Source organism: Anolis sagrei, chromosome Y (genome assembly GCF_037176765.1).
Source record: "Anolis sagrei isolate rAnoSag1 chromosome Y, rAnoSag1.mat, whole genome shotgun sequence".
NCBI classification, from domain to species: Eukaryota; Metazoa; Chordata; class Lepidosauria; order Squamata; family Dactyloidae; genus Anolis; species Anolis sagrei.
The window spans coordinates 67,267,777-67,281,433 of record NC_090035.1 but is presented as its reverse complement, the minus strand read 5'-3'; the positions used below and the strand labels follow the sequence as shown (position 1 = coordinate 67,281,433).

At 41.5% G+C, this 13,657-nt stretch overlaps 1 protein-coding gene across 1 annotated transcript; it reads right to left on the bottom strand.

Moving 5' to 3' along the window:
- Positions 1 to 5,662: 5,662 nt before the first annotated feature.
- LOC132780649 (hyaluronan synthase 1-like) lies at positions 5,663 to 9,942 on the bottom strand. Its single transcript, XM_060784380.2, has 4 exons — positions 9,304 to 9,942; positions 8,213 to 8,438; positions 6,721 to 6,844; positions 5,663 to 6,419 (listed from the first exon to the last, which is right to left on the bottom strand). The coding sequence occupies exons 1-4, from the start codon at positions 9,940 to 9,942 to the stop codon at positions 5,663 to 5,665; spliced, it is 1,746 nt and encodes a 581-aa protein (XP_060640363.2).
- Between the last annotated feature and the right edge of the window lie 3,715 nt (positions 9,943 to 13,657).

The window sequence follows — 13,657 nt, the reverse complement described above, 5'->3', positions numbered from 1 at the left end:
AGGTCCCATCAGACACACTTGTGAGGAAGGCAGGATTGAGATCAAGGCCTTCCCAGACGATCTTGAATTCCTAGATTGCTGGCTCACGTATAGCTAATTGTTCACTGTAGTTGTCCTTTTGCTAGGAAATATCTTCTCAAGTGAAGTTAGAAAGTTCCATTTCTAATGACCTTCTACCAGGTGGTCAAAATTGTACTGTTGTGCATTATATTTGCTCCTTAAAACACTTTTAGGTTGGCATGCTATTTTGTTTTCATGTCATCATGAACTGAAGTAGGGCCATGGAAACGGGGATTGTGATGGTACACAACTTTCATATTCTCAGGAAGGGAGCAGAAATGTGCTTTGAATGCAGTTTTCCTGATTCTTGGCAATGGATTGGACTGGATGGACCAAGAAGTCACTTCCAACTCTATGATTCTATAATTCTGTGTAGAACTGTTGTTCAAATGGAATCAGCACCATGGACATCGTACCATTGGGCCCATAGAATAAAATGGGCATCGGAGTGCTATGGTCCTGTGGTGCAAAGACTGCCAAACTGCTACCGGATTTGTAGCACAATGGGAACTATTTTATAACTGGACTCCCATGTAGGATGCCAAGAAAAAATGACAGTCAATTACACTAGAAATATTGTGTGTGCTGTCAGCGGCTCAATCTTGTAAATTCACAAATTGTAACTTCAAATGCAAGATCATAGCCTTAGTGTTGGTTCTTGGGATTGTTTTTGCTGCTCGGGTTTTTAAAGCTGTTTTTTTCTTATTCAACAAAAAAGGGAAAGAAAAGTGGTTATAATCTTTTTTAAAGAATGTTTTTGTCTGTTTGCATCCTCTCAGGAATGCTGAGAGGCAATAAATAATACTAATATGCTCATTTCAGAAAATAAACATCTGAATGCAGCAGCATGAGGCACAGCAAGAGCTGGTACTTGAACCACATAACATTTCCCCTCAACTGTGAAGTGAAGTCATACACCCCATAAGTACCTGTGTGGTAGAATAACTGCTTTAATATGTTTTTTTTTAAAAAAATGGCCAGTAATAGGGCTGTCAGAGTAAAACTGAAGATAGCTTGTGGTCTTGTTGAAAAGGGAATTTCAGCAGGTTTGCTCACCAGACAGCAAAGTAACAAAACAACATTTGCTAAAATTCTGTCACACAGCCATGAAAGGTTCAGAAGCCATCTCCGGTTACAATCTGGAAACACTAGCAAGTATATGTACTTTCATTTTTCTAAGGCTTGGAGTCCAACTCCTTAGCTGCAGCAAGTAGTTTAAATCTAGCTGTGTATCTATAGGAAAGAAGGGAGGAAGAATGTTGCTTGCTTACTCTCTTTTCCAATGGAAGCCAGAAATACTGAGATTTGTCATTTACTGAAATCCATTGCACCTGCAGACCTTTAATATGTACAGCTTGGTTATCTCCCCACAAGACAGGTACTTTTGGAGATCAGAGCATAACTTGTGATGCAATTTACAACTGTCAGTTGTGCTATGATAGCCATTGGAGAGACTGATGTGCATTGCAAGAGTGCCCAGTGCCTAAATGTATCTGCTGTCCTGTTGCACTCCAGGCCAGGAAACACCTCTGTATTTAACCACCACACTCCAGTCCAAGTTAAATCAGCAAAGCAGTTTATTGAAGATTATATAAAAAAGCAATTCAGCAAAAACAGTACAAGCTTTAAAGTTTATAAATATAAAATAGTCCACAAGGTTAAAGGGACAAGAGTAATCCAAAATCGCAAGGCAACATGACATCCAGTACAGGAATACAAGAAAATCAGGAAGGCAAGGCATTATAGCATCCAATTTAAAAATCCAGAAACAATCCTTCAAACTTGGAAGGAATAAAGACATGGAACTAGAATTCCCTCAGAAAGCTTTACTAGGACTTGGCAAGAGCTTTTGTCTCAATTATCAGTGTTGACCAGACTGGGTGGAAAATGTTTGTGGCCTCTCTAATATAGACATGAAGTCATGCCTTCTCGCATGAGTTTCTGATATGAGTTTCTTCTGTAACAGGTGCTGTGACCTTCGGGAATTCTTCTGAGCAGCCCAAAATTTACAAAAACAAAGTCTCCTATCAATCAGCTCATGATTCTCTGCACCTAGGATTTCAGTCTCTGAACTCTTCCCTAGAGACTGGCTCTTCTGCATCATCTCAGCAACTCTCTGGAATGTGACCTCTGCTGGTGACACAGACTGATCATTTTCAGGACTTAAAATTTCATGTTGACTCTCAGGCCTAGAGTTTCCATGATCCATGTCCACATTGACATTGGTATCAGCCACAATCATGGGCTGAACTACATGTCCTGATGAACTCTCTGATGTGTATCAGGACCCCAAATAGGAAATGCCAGAATTAGAAGTAGCCAATGTCCAATGAAACACATTGTCCAGATGTGTATCTTTGCTATCCACTAGCAAGGATTTCTTGTGTTTCTGCAATGTAGCCACAGAACCATAATGTTATGATCTCTGCATTTATTTAAACCTTTAACAAGATTTTCTTTTATGTTGTTATCCCCTTGGAGGACATAGTCTCAACAAGTGGCTAACTAAGGAAACAAATCCAGACACTTTCAACCCATCTCACAAGATTAGAAGTAGTTAAATGGAAAGGTAGAGGATCCCTAGCAAATACCTGCAGCCATCTGTATTGGAGGCACTTAGAGCAAGATTGCATTAGCTGTGTTTGTAAATCAAATGCAACCGTTAACCTCCATTGGGCTAAAACGTTAATTGGATTTCAGACAGACTCTCTAGTACAATTCTCGGATCCTGCATTAACAATTTCTCCAAGTGATGCATTTTAGTGAAGAAGGTTTTCTGGTTTGCACCACCAGTAGTGAAGTTTAGTTCTGCTTTTCCAGGCCACCTGCATGTGGTTACAGAAGATGTGGCTGGTTTTTCAGTTTGTGCTCTAACTCCCGGAGTTTCTCTTTTCATAAAAGATGTTATCTCTTTTTCTTTGGAGTTGCCAAGACCAAGCTTGAAGCCTAGACTTGATAATGAGGAAGTATGGAGTTGACTAGAAATGAGAGCTAAGGGATGGACATCTTTTGGCAAAGGAAGGAAGGCAACATATGGCATTGGGAGAAGAGGAATGATCAAATTAATGAAATTCTGCATTTTGCATTATTCATTTCCTAATTTGATATGGGTGGTGTTGGCACTGTAAGGGTCCCAAGGTATCAGGCAAGTTGTAAGATAAATATGTTTCACTGATTTAACTTCTATCAGTGCAAGCCTTTGGGTTACAAAGATTTCTTTATTGTTGACAGAACAGAAAGCAAACAAACACAAGAGAGCTGATGGGTCAGCTTCTTACATATCAATGTTTGCTAATGAAACTTGTTAATTGCAAACTATTTTTTAAAAAAAATGCATTGAAGCCTTCAGGTATCCAAAAAAAGTGTTTTACTTTGAAACTGGAGTATTGAATGTTCTGTGTCCCACTAGTAAGGTTAAGACACTGTGGAAAGATGGACAAATTCTTTTTAGCAGCGATACCTCAAACAGGACCAGGATCAAGGTGTGGCCAAAAAGCAGAGCATCAGAGTCTAGCCAAATTATTTTGAGAGATAAATTTTCTCCTTCTTTTCTCTTTGATAAAGAGACTACTTGGCCATTTTAAGTACCAACTTCATGACACTTCAATATCAGTTTCACAAGGCAGCCACCTCTCTTTGACTGATGATAGAGCCAGTCTCCTCCACAGGATCTATAAATGCATTCTGTGTTGTATTGGTTTTGGGTTATAATAACATACCTCCAAGTAGCCAAATTATAAACAAATTATCTGCTTACTATTTTGTGATGGACTGGATGAGGGCTAATAAGTTGAAGGTACATCCAGAAAAAAACAGAGGTACTCCTGATGTCGGAAGGTGGATCGAGGTGTGGGATTACAACCTGAGCTGGATGGGGTCACACTCCCCCTGAAGGCACAGGTCCACGGTCTGGGGGTGATTCTGGATTCATTGCTGACCCTAGAACCTCAGGTGTCAGTTGTGGCCAGAAATGCCTTTGCACAACTAAAATTTGTGCTCCAGCTGTACCCATACCTTGAGACAGTAGTCCACACCTTGGCTACTTCTCATTTGGACTACTGCAATGCTCTCAACGTGGGGCGGCCTTTGAAGATAGTTCAGAAGCTTCAATTACTTCAGAGATTGGCAGCCATGTTACTAACTGGAACACCGTATCATGAGAGGATGATTCCCATGTTGCGGCAGCTCCACTGGCTGCTGATTTGCTTCAGGGCTAAATACTAAGTGCTAGTTATTACCTAAATGTCCTAAATGGTTCAGGCCCAGACTATTTGAAACAACGCCTCTCTGTGTATAAACCAACATGAGCACTGCAGTACGTGGAGGAGGCCCTGCTCTCGGTCCCACCTCCATCTCAAGCACGGCTGGTGGAAACAAGAGAGGGGGTCCTTTCTGTGATCACTCTCTACCTCTGGAACACCCTCCCAAAATAAATGAAAACTGCCCCCTTACTCCTCTCCTTCAAGAAACTGTTAAAAACCTACCTATGTACTCAAGTGTATGGGGAGGAAGAAGATTAGCACTTTATTAACTCTGACTCAGTGAATGGAGACATGCTTCAGCCTGGGCGGCTTGCCGCAAATTGTATTATACATTTCAAAAATTTTAATTGCTTATTATTATTAGAGTCATTAGATAAATGTGTCCCAATTGTTCTATTTGCATATTTAAATTTTTCATTTGTTATTTCTGAGTTGTTTTATAAGTTGTTTATTTGATTGTCCATGATTTGATGTGTTTTGTTTTGTTTTTCACTGGCATTAAATGTTTGCCAATTTTTGTCGTAAACCACCCTGAGTCCCTTTTGAGAGATAGGGTGGGATAGAAATAAATTGTTGTTGTTGTTCTTGTTGTTGTTGTTGTTGTTGTTATTATTATTATTATTTGAAACACAACAAGATGAGTCCACAGCAAACAAGTGTCACATGTCGGAAACTTCCCAAGTGTCTAGGACTGTGCGATGTATCGGCGAATAATGCATGCAGATCCCAGTAAGGTGGCCTTCTGCAGCTGGCAAATGGTAATTTTGTCAGTGCCAATTGTGTTTAAGTGCAGGCCAAGATCTTTAGGCATTATTATTATTATTATTATTATTATTATTATTATTATCATCTCCTTAAAAGCATTTCTGCTGGTTGTGGTGTTGGCATGAAGGACTCTTTACCTGTAAAATGTCTATGAATGCGAGTGTGTGCTTATGTGTATTTGGTATGTCAAGGGTCACGATGTCAGCAAATGTTATCTGCTATGTTTGCCTTGAGCCAAGATGGCCCAAAAAAGTTCTCCACTTTGCATATTTTATTGAACTGACATAGTGTGATGAGATGCAAATATCGAAGATTTCCTTAAATTAAACTTGTCAGAATTCAGGGCGGGAGTGAAGAACCCCCTTCCCTCAATATTTATAAGGTTTCCAAATAACCGCATGGCAAAATCTTTAATATATTTATTATACATACATATTTTATTGTATTAAAATACAATAGTAATAACAGTAGTATTAGAGTAATAAAATATAAAAATATACAACTATACAGGGCATTAATATAATTATAAAATGTAATTCAAGCTCACACATAGGGGTTCCATCTACCCTAACCCCTTAAACATACTGATATTGAAGTTTCTCCAACTTAATTCCCATTACTGTAATTGGTTTGAAGGTCCCAGGTATTCCCAAATCAGCATTGTCCCAGCCTCTTGTGATGCCATTCAATTTGTAAACTCTTCTGCGGGAGCGGAGAATACGCTTGACTAAGTAGAAAACAAACAGGATGAGCCAGTGAGCACTGCAAGCAGAGAATCCAAAGATCAGGAAATTGAGATCTTGCCAATTTCCTGCTGCCTCTTTATAAATAGTGAAGGCCATACAGTCCCCAATGATACACCACCAGACCAATAGAGGCCAGAGGGGCGAATAATTGGTTTGGAGGTAGCGCCATCCGGAGGTGTCCCAGCTTCGTGTCCAGGGCAAAGTGATCAAAGCAAAGAGCTGGGTGGGCAGCAGCACAGCAATGTAGAGGGCAGATGAGAGGGAAGCCAGGAGCATGGTGAACTTCTGGCGTAGGATGGTTGCTGAAATGGCTTTCATCAGGCCACTCAACTGGATGCAGATGAGTAGCCACAGCCACACTAACATGCTGCAATTGTAGACAAGGTACAAAGCTGGACCAGCTACCAGGACTAGGAAATGCACCGAAACAATGATTTCATAGGCGATCCAAAAAGAATAGCGGGGCCACCACACAACTCTTATGATCCACTCCCGGATGTAGGAACGGGAGCATCGGGTCCACTGAGGAAGCCAACGCAGGAAGTGGGAAGGTATATTGATGCGACAGATGGAACGTGAAGCATACCTGGGAAGGCAAACGAAAGGAAGAGGGGTGGATAAAACTAAGGTCTAGGCAGAAAGTCTAAGACAAAGAAAGGAAATGTCATCATCTGTTCTAGTTCTCTGGAGATATATAGACCTTTTCAAAAAATGTGCATTTTCTCATTCTTAATATGTAAGTGTTGATTTATTTTTCACTGTTATAAATCAATATTTTAAAGTGGAGTGTTGTTTTATGATGTTTAAATGTTTGCATTACAGATGACATACAATGTAAAAGGCTTTGGATTGTATATGGGAGTAAAACGGGATTATAGCCCTCTTACTTAGTGCCATAACCAAGGCTCAGGATGCAATTGGTGAGATGCCCGTCATCTACAAAAGTGGCAAGAAAGGTCTGATGGTACCAGGGTTCCAGTATCTGCTGCAAAAGGTCATCACGGTACATGCCTGGAAAGATAGAGTAAAGGATGAGAATATGATAGTAATATATCCATTTAGGTTGAAAAAAAAGATAGATATAAAGGATACAATCTTATTGGTATCTCATGCCTACATGTTCTCCTATAGGAGGGATTGGGTGTTTTTGTGCAATGTAGAATGTCCATACTTTGTTTATGATTGTAGATTTCATGCAGGTTGTGTAGTTGAACATCCATCTGGTTGTGCAACATTGTCATTTAATGTTAACATTGCTTAACACAATTTACGTGTAACTCTGAATGCAGTGATTCACAATGTGCAGCCCCAATATAGTCTCTTGGCTCTTGTTAACGATTGAAACTAGATCTACCTCATGCTTCAATTAGTTAGAGGGCATAATTGGGGATCTTGTAAGTACATTCATAAGCTATGTTCCCTAAGACTTCCCAATTTCAGCAAAACCATACCCTGTATTGATTTCCAAAAATGGTAGCTTTAAGGGTGATCAGAAAAGCTGAGCAACACAGCCCTCTTTTGTATTAACCATGCTTTCCAATATTTTGAGCACTATATTGCAGTAAAGTTGAGATAATGGGTTGTTGTAGGTTTTTTGGGCTATATGGCCATGTTCTAGAAGCATTCTCTCCTGACGTTTCGCCTGCAATTATGGCAAGCATCCTCAGAGATTGTGAGGTCACAACCTTTGAGGATACTTGCTATAGATACAGACAAAACGTCAGGAGAGAATGCTTCTAGAACATGGCCATATAGCCTGAAAAACCCTCAACAACCCAGTGATTCCAGCCATGAAAGCCTTTGACAATACAACGTTGAGTTATCTTGGATGCAAATGTATGCATATACAACTTGTAACTTACCCTGTCTTGAATTCTATGGGCTCTTATATCTTCTGAACATTCTTGTTTCTTGTATTGTCGAAGGCCTTCATGGCTGGAATCACTGGGTTGTTGTAGGTTTTTTTGGGCTACACCTCACTACCTCTGAGGATGCTTACCATAGATGCAGGCGAAACGTCAGGAGGGAATGCCTCTAGAACATGGCCATTTAGCCTGAAAAAAACCTACAACAACCCATTCTTGTTTCTATCTAAGTGATACTGTTTGAAAAAATAATTTATAAAAAATGTTCAGGTTTTTTTTTGCAGAAATCAGATTGGTTGTCCCTAAATTATATTAAATATCCATAGTTGTCTGAGTACTTTGTAGATCTCTGAGATCATTAGACATCTCAGGATATTCCTTTTGATGTGATTTTTCTGAGGCTTTGAAAAGTAACATGACTATAGTGTGCAAGAGTAATGGTCCCAGTCCTCTGAGAACCTCCTTCCTTTACCCCAGATCATAAATTAGATGTTATTTCCAAGCTAAGGCTCACCAAGGGGACCACTGATACAGGAGACGCAGTTGAAGAAAGACTGGCAGGCACGTTCAATGTTGAAGTCCATCCAGGAGGACAGTCCGCTCATGAAGTTGAAGTAGGAGTTTGTGGAGTTGATGATCTTTACCTGCCCTCCAACTGCCCCACAGTTTGAGTTCGATGTCAGTACTTTCACCAGCTCCATTGTTGCACTTGAGTCCAGTATGATATTTGAATCACAAACCTAAGTGAACATTAATGTTGTTGTTCATTCATTCAGTTGTCTCCGACTCTTCATGACCTCATGGACCAGCCCACGCCAGAGCTCCCTGTCGGCCATCACCACCGCCAGCTCCTTCAAGGTCAGTCCAGTCACTTCAAGGATGCCATCCATCTTGCCCTTGGTCGGCCCCTCTTCCTTTTACCTTCCACTTTCCCCAGCATAATTGTACATTAATGTAGTGGGTCAGTAATGGAAAATCTCTGTTTATGACTCTTTCTGCAAGACCCCCTTTCTCACAGCACATTTTTGTCCATGTCCCTCCAGATCAGAGTTGCCAGAAACCCAGATTTTAAGGGACAGTCCCATATTTGAATGAAATGTCCTGTGTCTCATTACATTCTTTTCCAAGACATCAATTGTCCAGCCTCTCCTCATTCCCTCCTTCTCTCCCTCCTTAACTTCCCAGAGTGTAAATATGCAGCAGCTTATTTTAAGTCCCTTTAAGGGACCATTGCAATTCCTTGCAACTGTCATCTGACTGTAAAGATAAAACCTTTCATATTCATTCCCAAAGTTTTTCTGTGCTGGAGAAAATAACACATTTTCTAATGGCTTGGAGAAGCTATTAGTCAACTATGTCTATTTAGAAAAAAATACTTTTCAATAACCAGTAAACAATAGGAAACATTAAGAAGAGATGAGGAACATTGGCCACCTCTTTGTGTTGAAATACATTTCCTATTGGCTCTTGGCAATACAGCAAATGCCAAATGCTAGAAGTTATAGTTCAACATAACATCACCCAGGCTGAACAGAACATATGCTGTTACTGCACAGGAAAATATTCAATGTTATTTATTAAGATAAGGATGAAGAAAAGGCATACCTGGACGTAGTGCACTTTGTCCTGCAGGGCTTTGAATGCTGTGTACATCACTTCCCGCTTTCCACCCTGTTTCTGCATGATACAGACACACCTCCTGGTCCGGATCAATGTCTCCACTTCTTTTTTCTCAAGATCTTCTGCTATGCCACCTGCTGTTGGGCAACTATGATAGTTGTTCTTCCAGGCATATGTTCCCAGGTCTTCCCCACAGAATACCTCCTCAAATATTTTCATCATATACTGATCTTCTGGATTGTTGCCATCAATGATCATCACAACAGAGAGCAGGTGCTTTGGGTAGTCTATATTTCTGATTGAGGTAAGGCACTGGCGGAGGTAGGAGGGATCTTCCTGATAGGCAGAAATGGTGATGGCCACCTTTTTGGCGAAGCTTCTGGGTGTAGCAGATCGGCGTTGCCTGCGCAGTTCCCGATAGGCAAAAGAACCTTGCAGGAGGTTGTGCAGGATCAGGTGGACAGTATAGATTCTCAGAGGAATGAACTTGAGTGACTTGTCCATCATCTCCAAAGCCATAATGTAGGAATCAAAGATGATAACAAAGAGGATAAAAGGAAAAAGACGAGTCTGCAAACAGCAGGAGAGAAAGGGCTGAACCTCGGTTAGGCCAGAGACTGCCATGACTGTCAATTGAAGGATGCGTTGAAAGAGACTGTAAAGAGACTGGAACATGAAACCAAGAGAAAAAAAGTTGTACATATATTAAAACACAAGTTTTAGGTTTCTCGGCTATTATGTTCTGCTAGGGTTACTTTGGTTTTCAGTGTGTGCTCACATGGAGAACCTTGTAAATTATCTTGACTGAAATTGTCTTTCACATGTATCTACACATTTATATTTATTAAATTGATCTCCTCCTCCCAGAACTTGTCTACTAATATTTTTGGTGTGTAGTATCTTTCCAGACTTGTTCATGGAAAGATTAGTCCCTGAATTACAAATTTCTGATTTATAAATGACACAGAGTTAAGAACAGGGGTGAGATAACAGGAGGTTGGAGGAATCTACCGCTTGGAAGGGAAATTCACTCCTGTAAGAGTTATCACAGGGAAAAGGTGTCTCTGCTGAAGATTTCTTACCAATCCTTTCCACAACAAGCCAAACTTTTCAAAATCCCATGATTACAGGGACAGAAAGTGAGGTGAAATCTTCTGAACAGGGGTACAGGAAGAAAAATAAACACCACATAGGTGTTAACCTTTCCCTATGCTATCCAAATACAAATACACACTAGCCGCCCCTGCCATGCATTGCTGTGGCCCAGTCTGGTGATCTGGAAAATAAAGTAATGAGAAAGTGGTGGTTTTTAATATATGTAATGTCTTTATGCTTGTGAGTAAACAGTATTTCTTGTTGTTTCTTTCTCAGTGTTGATGTAGAGATTGTCTGGTTTGCCTACTCTGGAACATGCAACATATAATTGTCCTTCTTTAGGGGTCCTTTTCAAATCTATGATACTCTATTCTCTTTGATTGTAGGTTAACTATAAATACCAGCAACTACAACTCCCAAATGAAAAAAAATCAATTTTTTTGAGTGATGGTCTCTCCTTGGGTTAGTAGGTATCTTGTAGCCAGATTTGGCGGCAATTTGTCCAGCGAATTTTGAGTTAAGATGTCACTCAAAACAAACAGGGCATACAAACATACATATACATACACACACACTAGCAGTCCCCTGCCATACGTTTCTGTGGCCCAGTCTATTGATCTAGAAAATAAAGTAATGAGAAAGTGTTGGTTTCTAATATATGTAATGTCTTTATGCTGGTGGGTAAACAGTATTTCTTGCTGTTTGTTTGCCAGTATTGATGTGGAGATTGTCTGGTTTGTCTACTCTGGAACATGCAACATATAATTTATGATACTATATCTGTCATATACTGTACATATATGTGTGTATGTAAATGGCTGGATGGCCCTTTGTCAGGAGGGCTTTGATTATGTTTTCTTGCCCTGGTGAAGGGAGTTGGACTGGATGGCCTTAAGGCAGCATTTCTCAACCTGGGGTTTGGGACCCCTTGGGACGGGGGGGGGGGGGGGGGGGGTTGAGGGGGTGTCAGAAGGGTCACCAAAGACTTCCAGAAAACACAGTATTTTCTGTTGGTAATGAGGGCTATGTGTGGGAAGTTTGCCCCAGTTCTGTCATTGGTGGGGTTCAGAATGCTCCTTGATTGTAGGTGAACTATACATCCCAGTAACTACAACTCCCAAGTGTCAAGGTCTATTTCCCCCAAACTCCATCTGTATTTATATTTGGACATATTGAGTATTCGTGCCAAGTTTGGTCCAGATCCATCATTGTTTAGGTCCACAGATGTAGGTGAACTACAACTCCAAAACCCAAGGTTAATGCCCACCAAACCCTTCTAGTGTTTTCTGTTGGTCAGGGGAGTCCTGTGTGCCAAGTTTGGTTCAATTCCATTGTTGGTGGAGTTCAGAATGCTCTTTGATTATAGGTGAACTATAAATCCCAATAACTACAATTCCCAAATGACAAAATCATAATTTTTAAGTGATGGTCACTCCTTGTGTAGTGCCAAATTTGGTGTGATTTCTTCATTGGTTCTTTTGTTTTTAAGGTACTCATTATGCACAGAGCATTTATATATATATAGATACACACACACGCATGCACCTGTTACAACTTGCATACAAACCTACAGAAACTATCTTGTTTGTAACTTCGGGACTGCCTATACAGTTCCCCACAGGCAGCATAAAAATTGTGATAATTGTGACGAAATAGTGATGGTAATACAGAACAGTTACTATCCATCTAGTGGAGCATGGCTGAATGGGATTTTGGCCAAGGGTGTTGGGATGGAGAGTGGTCAATCTAGGAGTGGTTACTGAGCCCATCATTTTTGGACTTGGAATACCAAGTTTCCTGCAGTGTTAGAAAGGCAGGGTATAAATGAAGTAAATTAAGTAAACAATAAACATTTATTCCAGCTCGCATCTTGAAATGTTACTTCCTTCCCTCTCAACATAGTCTATCTCCACAAACCCTATCTCAAAGGCGGCCCTAGGTAATTTTCAACGGTAAGCAAACAGTATTTTGGCCACCACGCCCCCCCCCCCAACCAATCATTGATATATATTTTCTGTTTGTCATGGGAGTTCTGTGTGCCATATTTGGTTCAATTCCATCCTTGGTGGAGTTCAGAATGCTCTTTGATTGTAGGTGAACTATACATCACACTTGCCGCACTTGCTCCCTTGCCTGGCCCGCTTTGGGTCCAAAGACCCTGGCGTGCGCACCAAAAGTCACCTCTTCTCCTGACTTTCTCCTCAGCCATTGGGACCGAGAGAGAGAGAGAGAGACAGAGGTGGAGATGCCCACCTTTCCTGAAGGTATGAGCAAAAACAAAGGAGGGAGCAGAGGTGGGAGATACCTCCAGCTGGAGGGGCTCTCTCTCTCTCTTGGTCCCAATGGCTGAAGAGAAAGTCAGGAGAAGGATTGTGGTTTGGACGATGAGACGATGCTGAATGGTTTTCGTAGTAATGATGATGTTTTTGTATAATTGTTGGATTGTGAATTGTTTTTATACTGTGTCTTGAATTTTGTTGCTCCTATGTTGCCCCCGGGCTGAGAACAGCAGTATATAAGCAAAGTAAATAAATAAATAAATAAATAAGGAGAAGAGGCAACTTTTGGTGCACACGCTGGGGTCTTCAGACACTCCTCTGGACCCAAAGCGGGCCAGGCGCCGCGGCTCCGCCCCTTGGCCCACCCGCGGATTGGGGAGAGGAGAGGAGAGGAGGCGGGTGGAGCGCTGGGGGAATCAGGAAAGGGAGCCAGTCATGGGGAAGGGATCGAACGCGAAGAACGATTGAGCGCCGGCTCTGCTCGTGCACCCGGTGGCCGGGTGGAGCAGGAAAAAGAGGGGCGAGGCGAGGCTCAAGGGCCCGGCCCCTTTGGGAAGAGGATCGCCCGGCAGCAAGGCAAGAAAGCCGAGGCTCCCCCAGGACTGCTAGGGCTGTTGTGAGCTGAGGGGGCGTTCCTCAAGTGGCGGTCAAGGGGCATTTACAGAGGCGCCTCTGCACCCCTGGCCAAAAAAAAGTGTTCTGCGACCGCTTACTTCGCGTAATGGTCGAACCGCCCCTGCCCTATCTTTAAGGCTCACCCTACTTTTTACTTTTCTCCCAATCTGACCCCTCTGGCACATTCTCCAGGAGCCACCTCTCAGCTAATGCAACAACATCTCCTCATATCAGCTCAAAACAAATAGCCCTCCTAAACAACATATCTTATCTTATTACCAAGGTCACCCAAAGAACCATACCTGCTTTGGTTTCCAGTACGATTCTTTGGGATCTGTTATGTATACTGC